A 12,066-nucleotide genomic window follows, 5' to 3' on the forward strand; every position below is an offset into this window, starting at 1 on the left:
ATTGTGTGCTCTCTAACAAACCAATATGCTATTATAATTATTTGAGTCAACTTTAATATTCATATAGCTAAATTATGGAATTGTAACGTGCTATTCATGAATTAAGAAGATTACATGTTATGATGTACCTTATGTAGATGATCTTCAAGTAAGGCAGTCCATTGTTGTTTCTTCAAAGTAAGTTCTTTATAATCTGGACACTGTCTGGTTAATTGATCTACTTTTTTTTTAACATATTCCATCATTTTCTGAATTCCTGTCACCCAAGAGCTAAAATGGAAAAGTAGAACTGTTGTCATTTCTCATTTTTGCTCAACAATCAGGAAGATAACACTTAAAAAAAACCCAACACCTTTTCTGTTAATTTGTATATGTAACTTATGAATTTTAAAGTGACACTTAAAGGAATAATAACCAAGAGAAATATTAAAATGAATCCAGAAAAAAAATAATAATGAGCACAACACAAGCATGACATTTCCAAACAAATCATTTAACACCAGTGCATAAGTTAGATTCACATGCCAGACATCCTGATTCACTGAGAAATGCCTCATTTTGCAATTCTGACTAAAACCACAAGTGAAACAGCCCCAAAAGAGTGAAAATACGTGGCATAGCTCTTCTACTTTTAAAAGAATGTTTTCTTTGGACTTTCAAATATTTCACTGTTTTTACAGTAGCTGAAAAAAGAATGTCATATACATTGTAAGTCAACATTTCTTTAAAGATGTTTCAACAGGAGAAAAGACAACATCCATTTACAAAACAATGGGTTGTCTTATAAATTAAAACGTTTAATATCAGGGACGTAATTTGCAAAGTGAATACTTGAGGCGCTCCTCTTCAAATTGTAAAGAAGCTACCACATACAATTAAGATCTGAAATTCTGGTACTAAAAAAAACCCCCATATCACCAACTGATATACTACTGAAATTTATTCATTGTAAGACTTTTTGCAAGACAAATATGTTCAAAGTGAGTCTTTCATTACTTCAGCTTCATCAGAAACTTATGTTAATATGGGTACTTATTCAAGGTTTCCTACTTTCTCCTCTAAAATTAAAGCAAAATTTTCTCTTCACTTCAGATGAGCCTCAGAGAGTTAAATTCTGCAACCTCAAAGAAAAGTCTTATTCTACACTGCTAACATGAATTATGATATTAATAAACCATTCTGTTTGAATCTGATCCAAGAATTGGTCACAAAAACAAACCAAAATTTAAGACTTTTTTAGGGAGTAAGTAGTTTCAATTTTTGTAAATTACTCTTTCAAAAATTAGTGACCTGTTAATTTGTGTTTTATCCTTAAATTTTAAAAATATCAGTCCTCTATTTCAGTACTCCTTAAAAAAAGGATATGTTTAAAAACTTCAACTAGCACCAGTCCTTTAAAAAAAAGCAATAAGAGAACAAGATTTATAGGTTTTGAAAATGATAATTTAGATCTCAATAAAATTTTTGAAAGTATCATTGGTTTGTTGTAAGTTAACATAATACATTTATAACAGCAGTAAACAGCAGTAAAGACAGTTCTTACACTAATAGGCAAGCTAATTGGCTGGCAAAGTAACAAGAGTTCTCTTAATGGACAAAACTTACTGATTGTATAATTTTTTTAGAGTTAATACATATAAATTTTTGCTCCTGTTTTTCTAGTTGTTTTAATTTAAAATATGAGAGCTAAAAAAAAAAAACAGTCTTACCAATATTCTAATTTTGAAATAGGAATACAAGAAAACTGCCTTCTGCCACTTTTCTGTAATCTATTCCTCTTCCAAAGTGAACATTTTCAGCATTTTCATTTATTTGAACTACCTTTTAGTATAAGGCTGCACATACCTCAAGAAGATTTGAAAGTAGGACAGAATTAACATCATATTTCATCACATTTTTACTGTGAGATGGATTTCTGACTATGCCACTGAAGTCGTCACTAGCCTTAAAAATAGTCCTCCCTCAATGTGAGGATATCAGTATTAGATCTGTAAACCATGAACTACTAGAGCTGTCTTGTCATATGCATACAAACTGCCTGGCTTATTTTTGGGTACTTTAAAAACAAAAATAACAAAACATTGTGGATATAGAAATCCATCTACATTTTAATTCTCTTAGTGTTCAAGTATTTGGTCTTCTTTCAGTGCATTTAAACCAGTACTACACATGGCAGCCACGCTGATATTGCATTAAAAATGCATTTTCCGGTATCCTCATTCAGAAGATGCAGTGCAATTTCGGGCATCATCTCATCAAAATTGACAAAGCGTCACCCAGCCTGAGGAAGGCTAGATGATTCCTTCTCTTTATTAATGTTATCTGAAAAACTGAAGAATCTGGCTGCTTCTTTAAAACTAATGAAATCATGCAAGTAGCAGAGCATTCAATACCTTCTTTATCACAAACGATGAAGGAATTCCAAAATTACTGTGCTCCAACCACTCCTTCAGTGAGCTGGTAGCTATTTTCAAACTCCACACAACTTTCTACTTGCTGACAGCTAGTTCAAGAATCCTAGCAGACTGCAAATGCTTAACACCTATGTATATCACTGTCAGATTATACTCTCTTGACTGTCTTATAGCAAAACAGCTTTTTAAAAAAATACCTAAACATTTTCAGATCTACACCCTTTACTGCCTTCAGATGAGGACTTCCCATGTCCCTCAGGATTTTCAGTCAAATTAGATAAAGGAAATGGGAAGTCTGTGAGAGCAGTTAAGACTACCAATGAATTATGCAATAAGGGGAACAAAATAATAATTAGGATTCAGTCTTGATAGAAGTTCTGTTTTCTGTCCAAATCTTCCTCCTTCGACCCTCAGCTGTTCACACAAATCTTGTTGTCCCATGTGGGTTAATCACTGGGCTAAATACTGGCCAGCATTTAAAGGGGAGCACAGTGGCTTATACATGACAAACAGAGGCCTCTCTCGTTCCTCTTTCAAAACATAACATTTTTGGGGGGAAACCATGTTCTGGCATATTATGCCTTACCACATTTGCTGACAGAACTTACTGTGTCACCATTACTAGGCTTATGAGCTGTCTGGGAGCATTCTGGGTATCTCCTAAAGCCATGGGTTAGGCAAAAAAACCTAGACTTGTCTTGATGTACAAAAATTTGAATGTGAGTCAGGATCCTCCTTGTGGCATTAAAGACTAGACCTTAAGGGCTTGTGGAACTGCATCTGGAGGCCAGTCTGTCCAGTTTGGGTCCACACAGTACAAGACAGACAGACAAACAAGCTGAAGTGAATTGAGCAGAGACCACCAAGATGGCTGGAGGCTGGAACACACGATACACATTGAAATATATGGCAAATTCATTAATTTCAGGCAATTAGGCCTGAAGGCAGCAGGTAAAAACTGAAAAGCCACAATATCCTCTGCTTACTTTCTTAGAAAGGGGCTTACTTATTTTTATGATGCAAGAAGACATTTAAAATATTTGAAAGCCTGGGATTTTTCACTGTTCTTTAGAAACAGCAAAACACATTTCTAGTGACATTGCCTATTGATGTTTTAAGTTCCACCTTCCTTCTCCAACTCACTGCTGCTTCAGCTGTAATGCTTTGCCATTTTTTAAATTATAGTGTCTAGGCAGAAATCTTACCTTCTGCATTTATTTACAGAACATCTTGAGCAGTGTTTTGGTACACAGTAGATCTGCCTGTGGCTTTACCTGTTTTTGTTGAATTTTACCAGAAATGACAGATAGAGTTATTTTGACAAATTCATCCCTTTCTTCTTGATGTGTACTGATGATATCTTGCTATCCCACCGCTGAATTAGACTGTTTAAACATATTTGAAAAAATCTTAATAAGGAAGAAAGAAAATTAATTACTTTTTATTTTAGGGATTCCTTCTATCAAGGTCTTTGGTGTTCTTAACATTAATCAATGCTGTGCAGACAATTTGAAATACAACATCTGCTTCTGTTGAGGTAACATCTAGCAGAACGTCAAGTCCTAGAGAACAGCAGCATGTGTTCCGGAATTTTGGCTGGTTTAAGAATCAAAGTCAAACTTCCACTGAGGAAAATCCATTTCCTTTCCATTCAGTGAAAATATCAGGAGGTGATGAAGCAGTAACAACAACTGTAAAACCAGCTGCATGTGTTCTCAAAGCAACTTCCTACTTGAATTTTCTATTTTGTCCCTTTGCTATGTTCAAGCCAATTACATCTGGGGCGACAGGTGAAGGCATTTTAGACAAAATTTTTTGCAAGGTCTTGAGATTAAATGAAAATCTTATCTAGACTTTCAGTTGTTGTGTTGGAGTAAAGGTATTCAAATGTCTGGAACAATTAAAGACATTAGCATGTAATGGGAAGTAGAGTTAAGCTGCCTACTAGCCAACCATCAGCCATTGTCATCTGCTCTGTATCTGAAGTAGAACTCATTAGTATAAATGGTCTTCATTCTTACTGCACCGGCCTCCTACTAAGACCTGGAAAGTAAGAGATATTAAGCCACTAGGACTGATTCTAAACTGTCATGCTTCACATCAGTGTAAAAATCATATCTGCAGAGTACATCATCAGTGTAACCAAAGCTTCAGAAGAAAAGAAAAGTTATTTCCTTTACATATTAAATCTACTAAGAAATGGAGAAACTTCCATATTTTCTGCACTTGGCTAAACACTTGTATTTTTGTCTTGCATCAAATCACATTTTAATTGATATAATGACGACTTTCAAAAAGGTCTAAAAGGTTTACATTGGGTAGCAGTGAGTGTTCTTGGCCACTGATATTTTAATTTTCATTCACATGCATTTACTTTTCCAAAATGTTAACTAAATCACAGTTCCTGAACAGTGACCTAACATAACAATTCCACTGTTTGACACCACTCTTACAAGTAGCATGCAGTATTGCTAAAGATTTTTGTTAGAGATTAGCATGTATAAATAGCAAAAGGTAAGTATGGCAGAAACTTTGAGTTTCAGGTCATTTAAACGCACATCTACTCAATTGACTACACTGGCTCTAAATGCAGCCTGATTCTAACTAGTCGAGTTATAAAGCAACAGGCAGGTTTGCAGAAAGGCAGCAGATATGCAAAAAATGGAGGGAATACCTGTGAGAACCGGCTTTATTAACTAAAGTTTGTCCCTTTTGCAAGGTAGTCACTGTGTAACCTTTAATTTCTTCCTGTAATTCCTTATACTTCATTGGCAAGATAGGCAAATGTAAGCCTTCTGAATCAAAGATTTTAAGGTAATTCTCAATACCTTCAAGACCATTGAGTACCTGCAAAAAAAAGAAGCGTTTGTTGTCAATATTTCCATTTTAAAAGCACATGCATATTCTTTTACATAAATAGATGATCAATAAACATTTAGTATTTGACATTTCTTCAGAAATGAAAAAGAAGTATTTTAATTTAGGGGCTGATATTGACTTTGCAGGTCACAGAAGAACACGAGTATAATTCAACAAAAGTAAGTATGGGCATGCAAAATCATGATTACTCTTTCAATTTCAAACTATTCCATTTTTAGCAATAGTCAGGCCAATTTGATGTACTGAAGCAGAACTAAAATAATGAGAATAATACAGTGTGTTAGCACTCAATGTTTTATTGAAGCGCACTCTTTAAGAATCTTGCCAAAATTGTTCTTCTTTTTAGTGTTTTAAATACATCAAATGTATATCCAACCATTATAATTAAATATACTTTTATAAAAAGGTGGGCTTTATTTTGCATGTATGCAGCTTTGGTTTTGTTATACCTGTTCTCTGATTTTCTTTAGTGCAAGCAGAAGTTTCTCATTCGAATACCAGGAAAAAGTGACAAAAGTACTCTAAAAAGACCCTGTCTTTTTAGACAGAGTAATGACAACATTGCTACACCCCATTATTAAAGTTGGTAAATACTAATATTAGTAAAATAAAATCTTGCCCAAACCTACTGTGCATAATTAACATCGTCACAATAGCACCATATTTTCTTACACAGATCTTTTTTGTTGCTCTAAACACCAGAAAAATGTGAAATCTAAATAAAGCCAATCAGTAGACAATGTCTAATAGCGTTAATTTCTCATTGAACATTTATATAACAAATTAAAAATATAATGACTATAACATGGACTACTCTGTACACACATTTTTAAAAGGAAATCAACAGTTTGTAACACCAATCAAACTTGTGTTCTGACTTTGCAAATCTCTATATATACTCTAAGCTTTGGTTCAGTGAACAATTTTCCAGACTTACAGTCTGAAAAGACATTGTTCTTGCAGCCTCAGTTCATCACTGAGAAGAATTCCGAGAGACAGCAAAACTATATACATGATAAAATACTATCTGTAATGATGTCAACTTTATAATTACTACATCAGAAGAGCAAAAGAATGAGGCAGACTCAATTTGACTCTAAGGACTTTTACAAGGTCTTACATTCATAAAAACTTGAAGAGTGAAAATTCAACGAGATTCTCAAAGGGCAATATGACCCAGCTTGCTTCAGCATATTACATATGAACCGAGAACTCAGCAGCTGAGAATTATTGCTGATCAGAGAAGCAAGGAAAGATGCCTGAACTCTCTCAAACAACTGAAATCATGCAAGAGAAATGAAGGAAAATAAAGAGGATGAGAAAAAAAATAATTCAGCTCCTATACACCACAGATTAAAATAGGACATGCATACTATTTTATTGTCTTTGCCAGGTTATTCTTCCTTGTAGAATAAAGGATTCAGCATTAAAAAAATAATAATCCTGACAGTACACAGAAAATTTTCTAAGAACAAGAACACTCCATCAGAGGAGGAGTGTAGTTGAAGGTGCCCAGGAAGGACTTTTCCTAAAACATGAAATCCTTTCAGTCATTACTAAGTATACAAAAGGTCGTAAACTTCAGATCAAGACAGGAATTAACCTTTAGAAACTCATAAATTCATGGACTTATTTGAATCTCAAAGGATTTTTCTGGAAATAGAGGCCATTCACATGAACTCAGGAATTAAGTGAAGTTTGTTTATTTTTGTAATAGGTTCTGTATAATGAATTCCAATCTTCAGGATCATACTTAAGAATATTAAACAGTAATAGGAAAGTTATAAAGTGTTCAAGAATAATTATGGATTTCTAAGCATTTCAGAAGGAGTTAACTACTCAGCCAGACTTGTTATAAGTATTACTAGCTAGCATATTTAACTAGGTAAGCAGCAAATCTAAGAATGTGGTTTGAGTTTTGCTAAAAAGCAATAGGGAAATTTAAAATGAATGAACAAAAAAGGTATATATGCCATTGTTACATTTATCAAAGAGCAACATGAGCAGAATTTCAACTGGATAAGAGACTATTTAGAAGAGAACTGGGACAGAAAAATAAAAATAAAAATCATGTTTTCTCTGCAGCTTCTCTTCCTAGACACATCCGAGTGCCTTGCGTGTTTATCAATCTGCAACTTCAAGGATGATAGACAACTTTATTGGGTTGCAGTGCCTGTGTTCTCAGTGCTGCTGTTACTGGGATCAATTAAGGCTGCTCCCATGAATAAAAATTTATGTTTCCTCATGTTCAGGCTTCCTACTTGCAACTGAAATTGATTACCGCAAGATATTATCTAGATTGATTTTTTCCATAGCAGCTGCTGCAGTCATTGGTAGTTCTATACCTTTCCTATCCTGCTCAGAATATATCTGATTTTTTAGTAGCGTAAGTGTGTTATGGCACAGACAACAGAATATGAGGAAAGCATCATGTCTACATGCAACCATGGTATCAGAGCATAAATTAAATTATATGGTTGTAGCAATAGTATCACTTGATCTATCAGCTGATAACACAAAAACACTTTGCAACTTATATATTCACAAGTTAAAGATGCAGGAGAGTTATAATTAGTGATCTAAATGCCTAACAGTAATGGCAGGGGTTTTTTCATTTCAGCATGGAAGATTAGTAGGGAAAAGCAACAGTTATGCTGGCAAAACCTTACAAGCTGTAATTAAAATGAACACCAGTATGCTGAAGATAACAAGGGCATAACTCCTATGAGTAGAAATAATATCCCTCTTTCCTGAGACATTTTAGGCATTTCCTACTATTGAAAAAAGCACTTTGTAATAAATCTGAATCTTATTCAAAAATTATCTTAATACATCTCTCTAAATTTCCTTGTTAATGGTTATGTTGACCACACTTCATTACTAGGATCCATTTTAAGTAATTTTTAAAAAGCAACAAAAATCATGCAGTGCATTTTTCCTGGTCTGTTCAGTTTTGTCGTTGTGTACACACAGAACATGAATGGTGAATTTTATTATGGTGGTTCTTTTTGCCCACTTTAATTCTTTGATTTTGCTTTAGTTTTATTTTAGTTCATTCTGTCTTCCTAATCCACTGATCACAGTTTTGAGTTCTTTTCAAGGAAATAAAGTATTTAATCCCTCTGTACATCCTCTGCTTCTCTACTGTCATCTGTCTGCATAGAGTTGTCTTGCTTTCAAAGTCCTGTGCCTGTTGAATTGTTTCTCTGTAGTTCCTTATGTTTTACCAGTCACTAAGATCAAGAGAAGGTAAAGTCTTCTACTCATCAAGATGGATCCCTATTTATGATATTTTTTTACCAGTACTGAATGTTATCACCACAAAATCATTAACTAACGACATATGCAAACCTGAAAATTCCATTAACAAGGAAAAAGAGAGACTAGAAGCTTAAGGAAAATAAGTTTCTCTGGATGATGCAGAGGTGTGTGTTCTAATCTGCATAGCTCCATGCAGAGAACGCTCCACTTCTAAGTCCCTCCTGCATGTTCACTTTAAAGCTACTTACTATCTATACTATATCTCAAATGATTTTTAATTTTGCAATTGCTTATAAGAGGAAAAGAACCCCAGCATCTAAAGTACTCAGGAGAAAGTATATATGCCCTGGAGTTCAAAATCAAAAGGTGAATTTTGAAGTAACTTATGCAAAGTACAAGATACTCCACAGCTAACCAAAAAATGTGAATTTGCAAACATACTGAACTCAGCGAAAGCCTTATTTATTTACTTAAAGCTATCAAAGTGAACATTTTCAAGCTTTTCCATACTAGTGCAATCTCAGATTGTTCTGAGTATCATTTCCCAAGTATTCTCAGAGAATAGCTATGCAGAGATTCCCCTGCAGAAAGTCAAACTGAAGGTAACTACATAGTCATAGAAATGAACTGATATTTAAAGGAAAGCTTAGCAAGGCATGTAAATGATTAAAGAGACAAGGAGCTTGGAAATATGCAGTAAAGTATTGCTTAATGTGGCCAAATATACAACAGAATGCAGTCAAATGTACACCAGAACTTAAGAGCACAAACACAATGCAAGTGCTATACTTCTGTGCTTTTATTTTCCTGAGTTCGTTACCAATTAAAATGACAATGAGATACAAAAGATCTAAAAGGAATTTTCTTTGAGTTAGTTCAAAACAACTAATGCTCTATTTTGCTTATTTGCCCTTTACATGTAAAGAGAGTCCACATTTCAGGTATACCTTGAGAACAACTGAAAATGTCTTGTAACGGGTCTGCGTGGCAAGGTTTTGGTAGCGGGGGGGTTACAGGGGTGGCTTCTGTACAAAGCTGCTAGAAGTTTCCCCTATGTCAGATATATCCAATGCCAGACGGCTTTAAGACAGACCCGCTGCTGGCCAAGGCCGAGCCAAGCAGCGACAGCGTTTTTCACCTCTCTGATAACGTATTTAAGAGAGTGTAAAAGTTGTTGCGCAGCAGTAATTGCAGCGAGTGAGAGGAGTGAGAATGTGTGAGAGAAGCATCCTGCAGACACCAAGGTCAGTGCAGAAGGAGGGGGAGGAGATGCTCCAGGCGCCGGAGCAGCGATTCCCCTGCGGCCTGTGGTGAAGACCAAGGTGAGGCAGGCTGTCCCCCTGCAGCCCGTGGGCGGTGGAGCAGATGACGGCCTACACCCCGTGGAAGGCCCCCATGCCAGAGTAGGTGGATACCTGAAGGAAGCTGTGACCCTGTGGGAAGCCTGCACCGGAGCAGGCTCCTGGCAGGACCTGTGGCCCGTGGAGAGAGAGAAACTCACGCTGGAGCAGGTTTGCTGCTAGAGACCCTGTGAGGGGGGCTCACGCTGGAGCAGTCGGTTCCTGAAGGACTGCACACCATGGAGGAGACCCACGCTGGAGCAGTTCATGAAGAACTGAACCTGTGGGAAGACTCATGCTGGAGAGGTCACGGAGGACTTTCTCCCGTGAGGGAGACCCCACACTGGAGCAGGGGAAACGTGTGAGGAGTCCTCCCCCTGAGGAGGAAGAAGCGGCAGAAAACAACAGAGTGATGAACTGACCCCAACTCCCATTCCCTGTTTTCCCCCTGTGCTGCTGGGGGGGAGGAGGGAGGAAAATCAGGATCAAAGGTATGCCCGGGAAAGGAGGGAGGGGTGGGGGGAAGGTGTTTTAAGATTTGGTTTTATTTCTTATTACTCCTCTCTGAGTTAATTGGTAATAAATTACATTTCCTTTCAGTCGAGTCTGTTTTGCCCGTGACAGTAAATGCTGAGTGATCTCCCTGTCCTTATCTCAACCCCACAAGACTGTTGTTATTTTTTTCTCTCCTCTCTTCTGTCCATTTAAGGAGGGGGAGTGATAGAGTGGCTTTGGTGGGCACCAGGCATTTTGGCCAGGGTCAACTCACCACATCTCTTTTCTGAACAATAGTAACTACAATGTTTTGTTCACTCTTACATATAAGAAGTGTAATGGCACGCTGTGGAGACACACCTGAGCTAGCACTTGTACTTCAGCAAGTACTTCCACAAAGACAGCCCTGTATCCTGAAAAGATGCTCCCTTTGCTCTCAAAGTCAGACCTATATTTGCATAGCTCCTTGTCCAAATCAGAAGGTGGTTAATTATCAGCAGTAGTTTTCACACTGTTTCCATTAACCCACCTCAGACCCCTCATTATAAATGAAATCAAGATCAGACTTACTGGAGCAAAAGATACCTCTCACTTCAAGGACCTGTAAATAATTTCAACATCAACTATTGTATACATGTTAAAAAAGTACCGAGGGAACATAGTACAAGTTAAAGACAAATGTGATTACAGCCCCACCTGGTGCTCCAAAACAAAAAAAATTAGTGCAGACAAAGTCTTAAGGTTGTTTTTTCAGCACATTTAACAGAGCTATGAAGATTGTTGTTGGAACTATCCTTGGAAACTATCTGTTATTAAAGCTTGTATAAATGATCTGCAAACAATATGCTTAAAAAAAAAAAAAAGACCATGTGGTCTTTGGATGCCTTAAAATATAGGCTTTTCTAACTACTCTTCTAACTAAAAGGTTTTGGAAAAAAAATTTACATCGCTAATACTACTTGATATATGTGCCCTCGAAGAACAGGCTTGCTGTAAAGCAGAAACAGAGAGATTTCACATTTTAAGTTTGGTCTTTACTGATGAGGTCCTTCTCTTCAGTGGAAAATTTTCAGATATAGCAACTTATTTTCAAAATTACCAAAGATTTAATGGGACACCTTCATCTAGCAGAGTCTAAGTACTTAGTACCTCCAAAAAGCTCACAAACCCTTGTTTTCTTTAACTTCAGTGTAACACGCAGTTGGTCAGCGCCACTGGCTAAAGACCTAGTGTTTCAAGAATTTTGTGCCCCAAATCAAGGGAATAAAATTCAGAACCCGTTTTTTAAAAGATATCTCTCTGATCTGATAGCACACATCTGGAAAAGGCTTGAATAAAATCTCTGCTGACATCAAGGACTGATGAGACAGAAGGTTCTTTGCTTAACCCTCCTGCTTTAACTCAAATAAATTTCCTTTAACACATTGTTGTGCATTAATACTAGAATGTAATAACAGAACTTACTTTTATTATTTGGTAAGCCAAAGAAATTACTAAATTACTTCTTGATTTAACTAAATAATATAATCCAGTTTACAGTTATGAAAAATATAATAAAACTACAGAATATTATTCCAGTAGCTCATTTCTTCACTGTTTAAAAAATACACTTTATTACTCATTGGAATTTGGCAAAGTCTGTGGATTTGTTGTCTGCTAGATAGAAAAAATCATAT

The 12,066-nt window shown here is 36.1% G+C and overlaps 1 protein-coding gene across 1 annotated transcript in view; it reads right to left on the reverse strand.

The window, feature by feature from the left end:
* The window catches only part of CCDC141 (coiled-coil domain containing 141), a 95,109-nt gene that overhangs the window by 42,686 nt on the left and 40,357 nt on the right, over positions 1-12,066 (reverse strand). The window contains exons 8-9 of the mRNA XM_086465972.1: positions 5,089-5,261; positions 129-270 (exon numbers count right to left, since the gene is read on the reverse strand). Coding sequence (XP_086322098.1) covers positions 129-270; positions 5,089-5,261 — 315 coding nt within the window. The remainder of the gene's footprint in view (positions 1-128; positions 271-5,088; positions 5,262-12,066) is intronic.

This window comes from Leptosomus discolor, chromosome 5 (assembly GCF_034619465.1).
Source record: "Leptosomus discolor isolate bLepDis1 chromosome 5, bLepDis1.hap2, whole genome shotgun sequence".
NCBI classification, from domain to species: domain Eukaryota; kingdom Metazoa; phylum Chordata; class Aves; order Leptosomiformes; family Leptosomidae; genus Leptosomus; species Leptosomus discolor.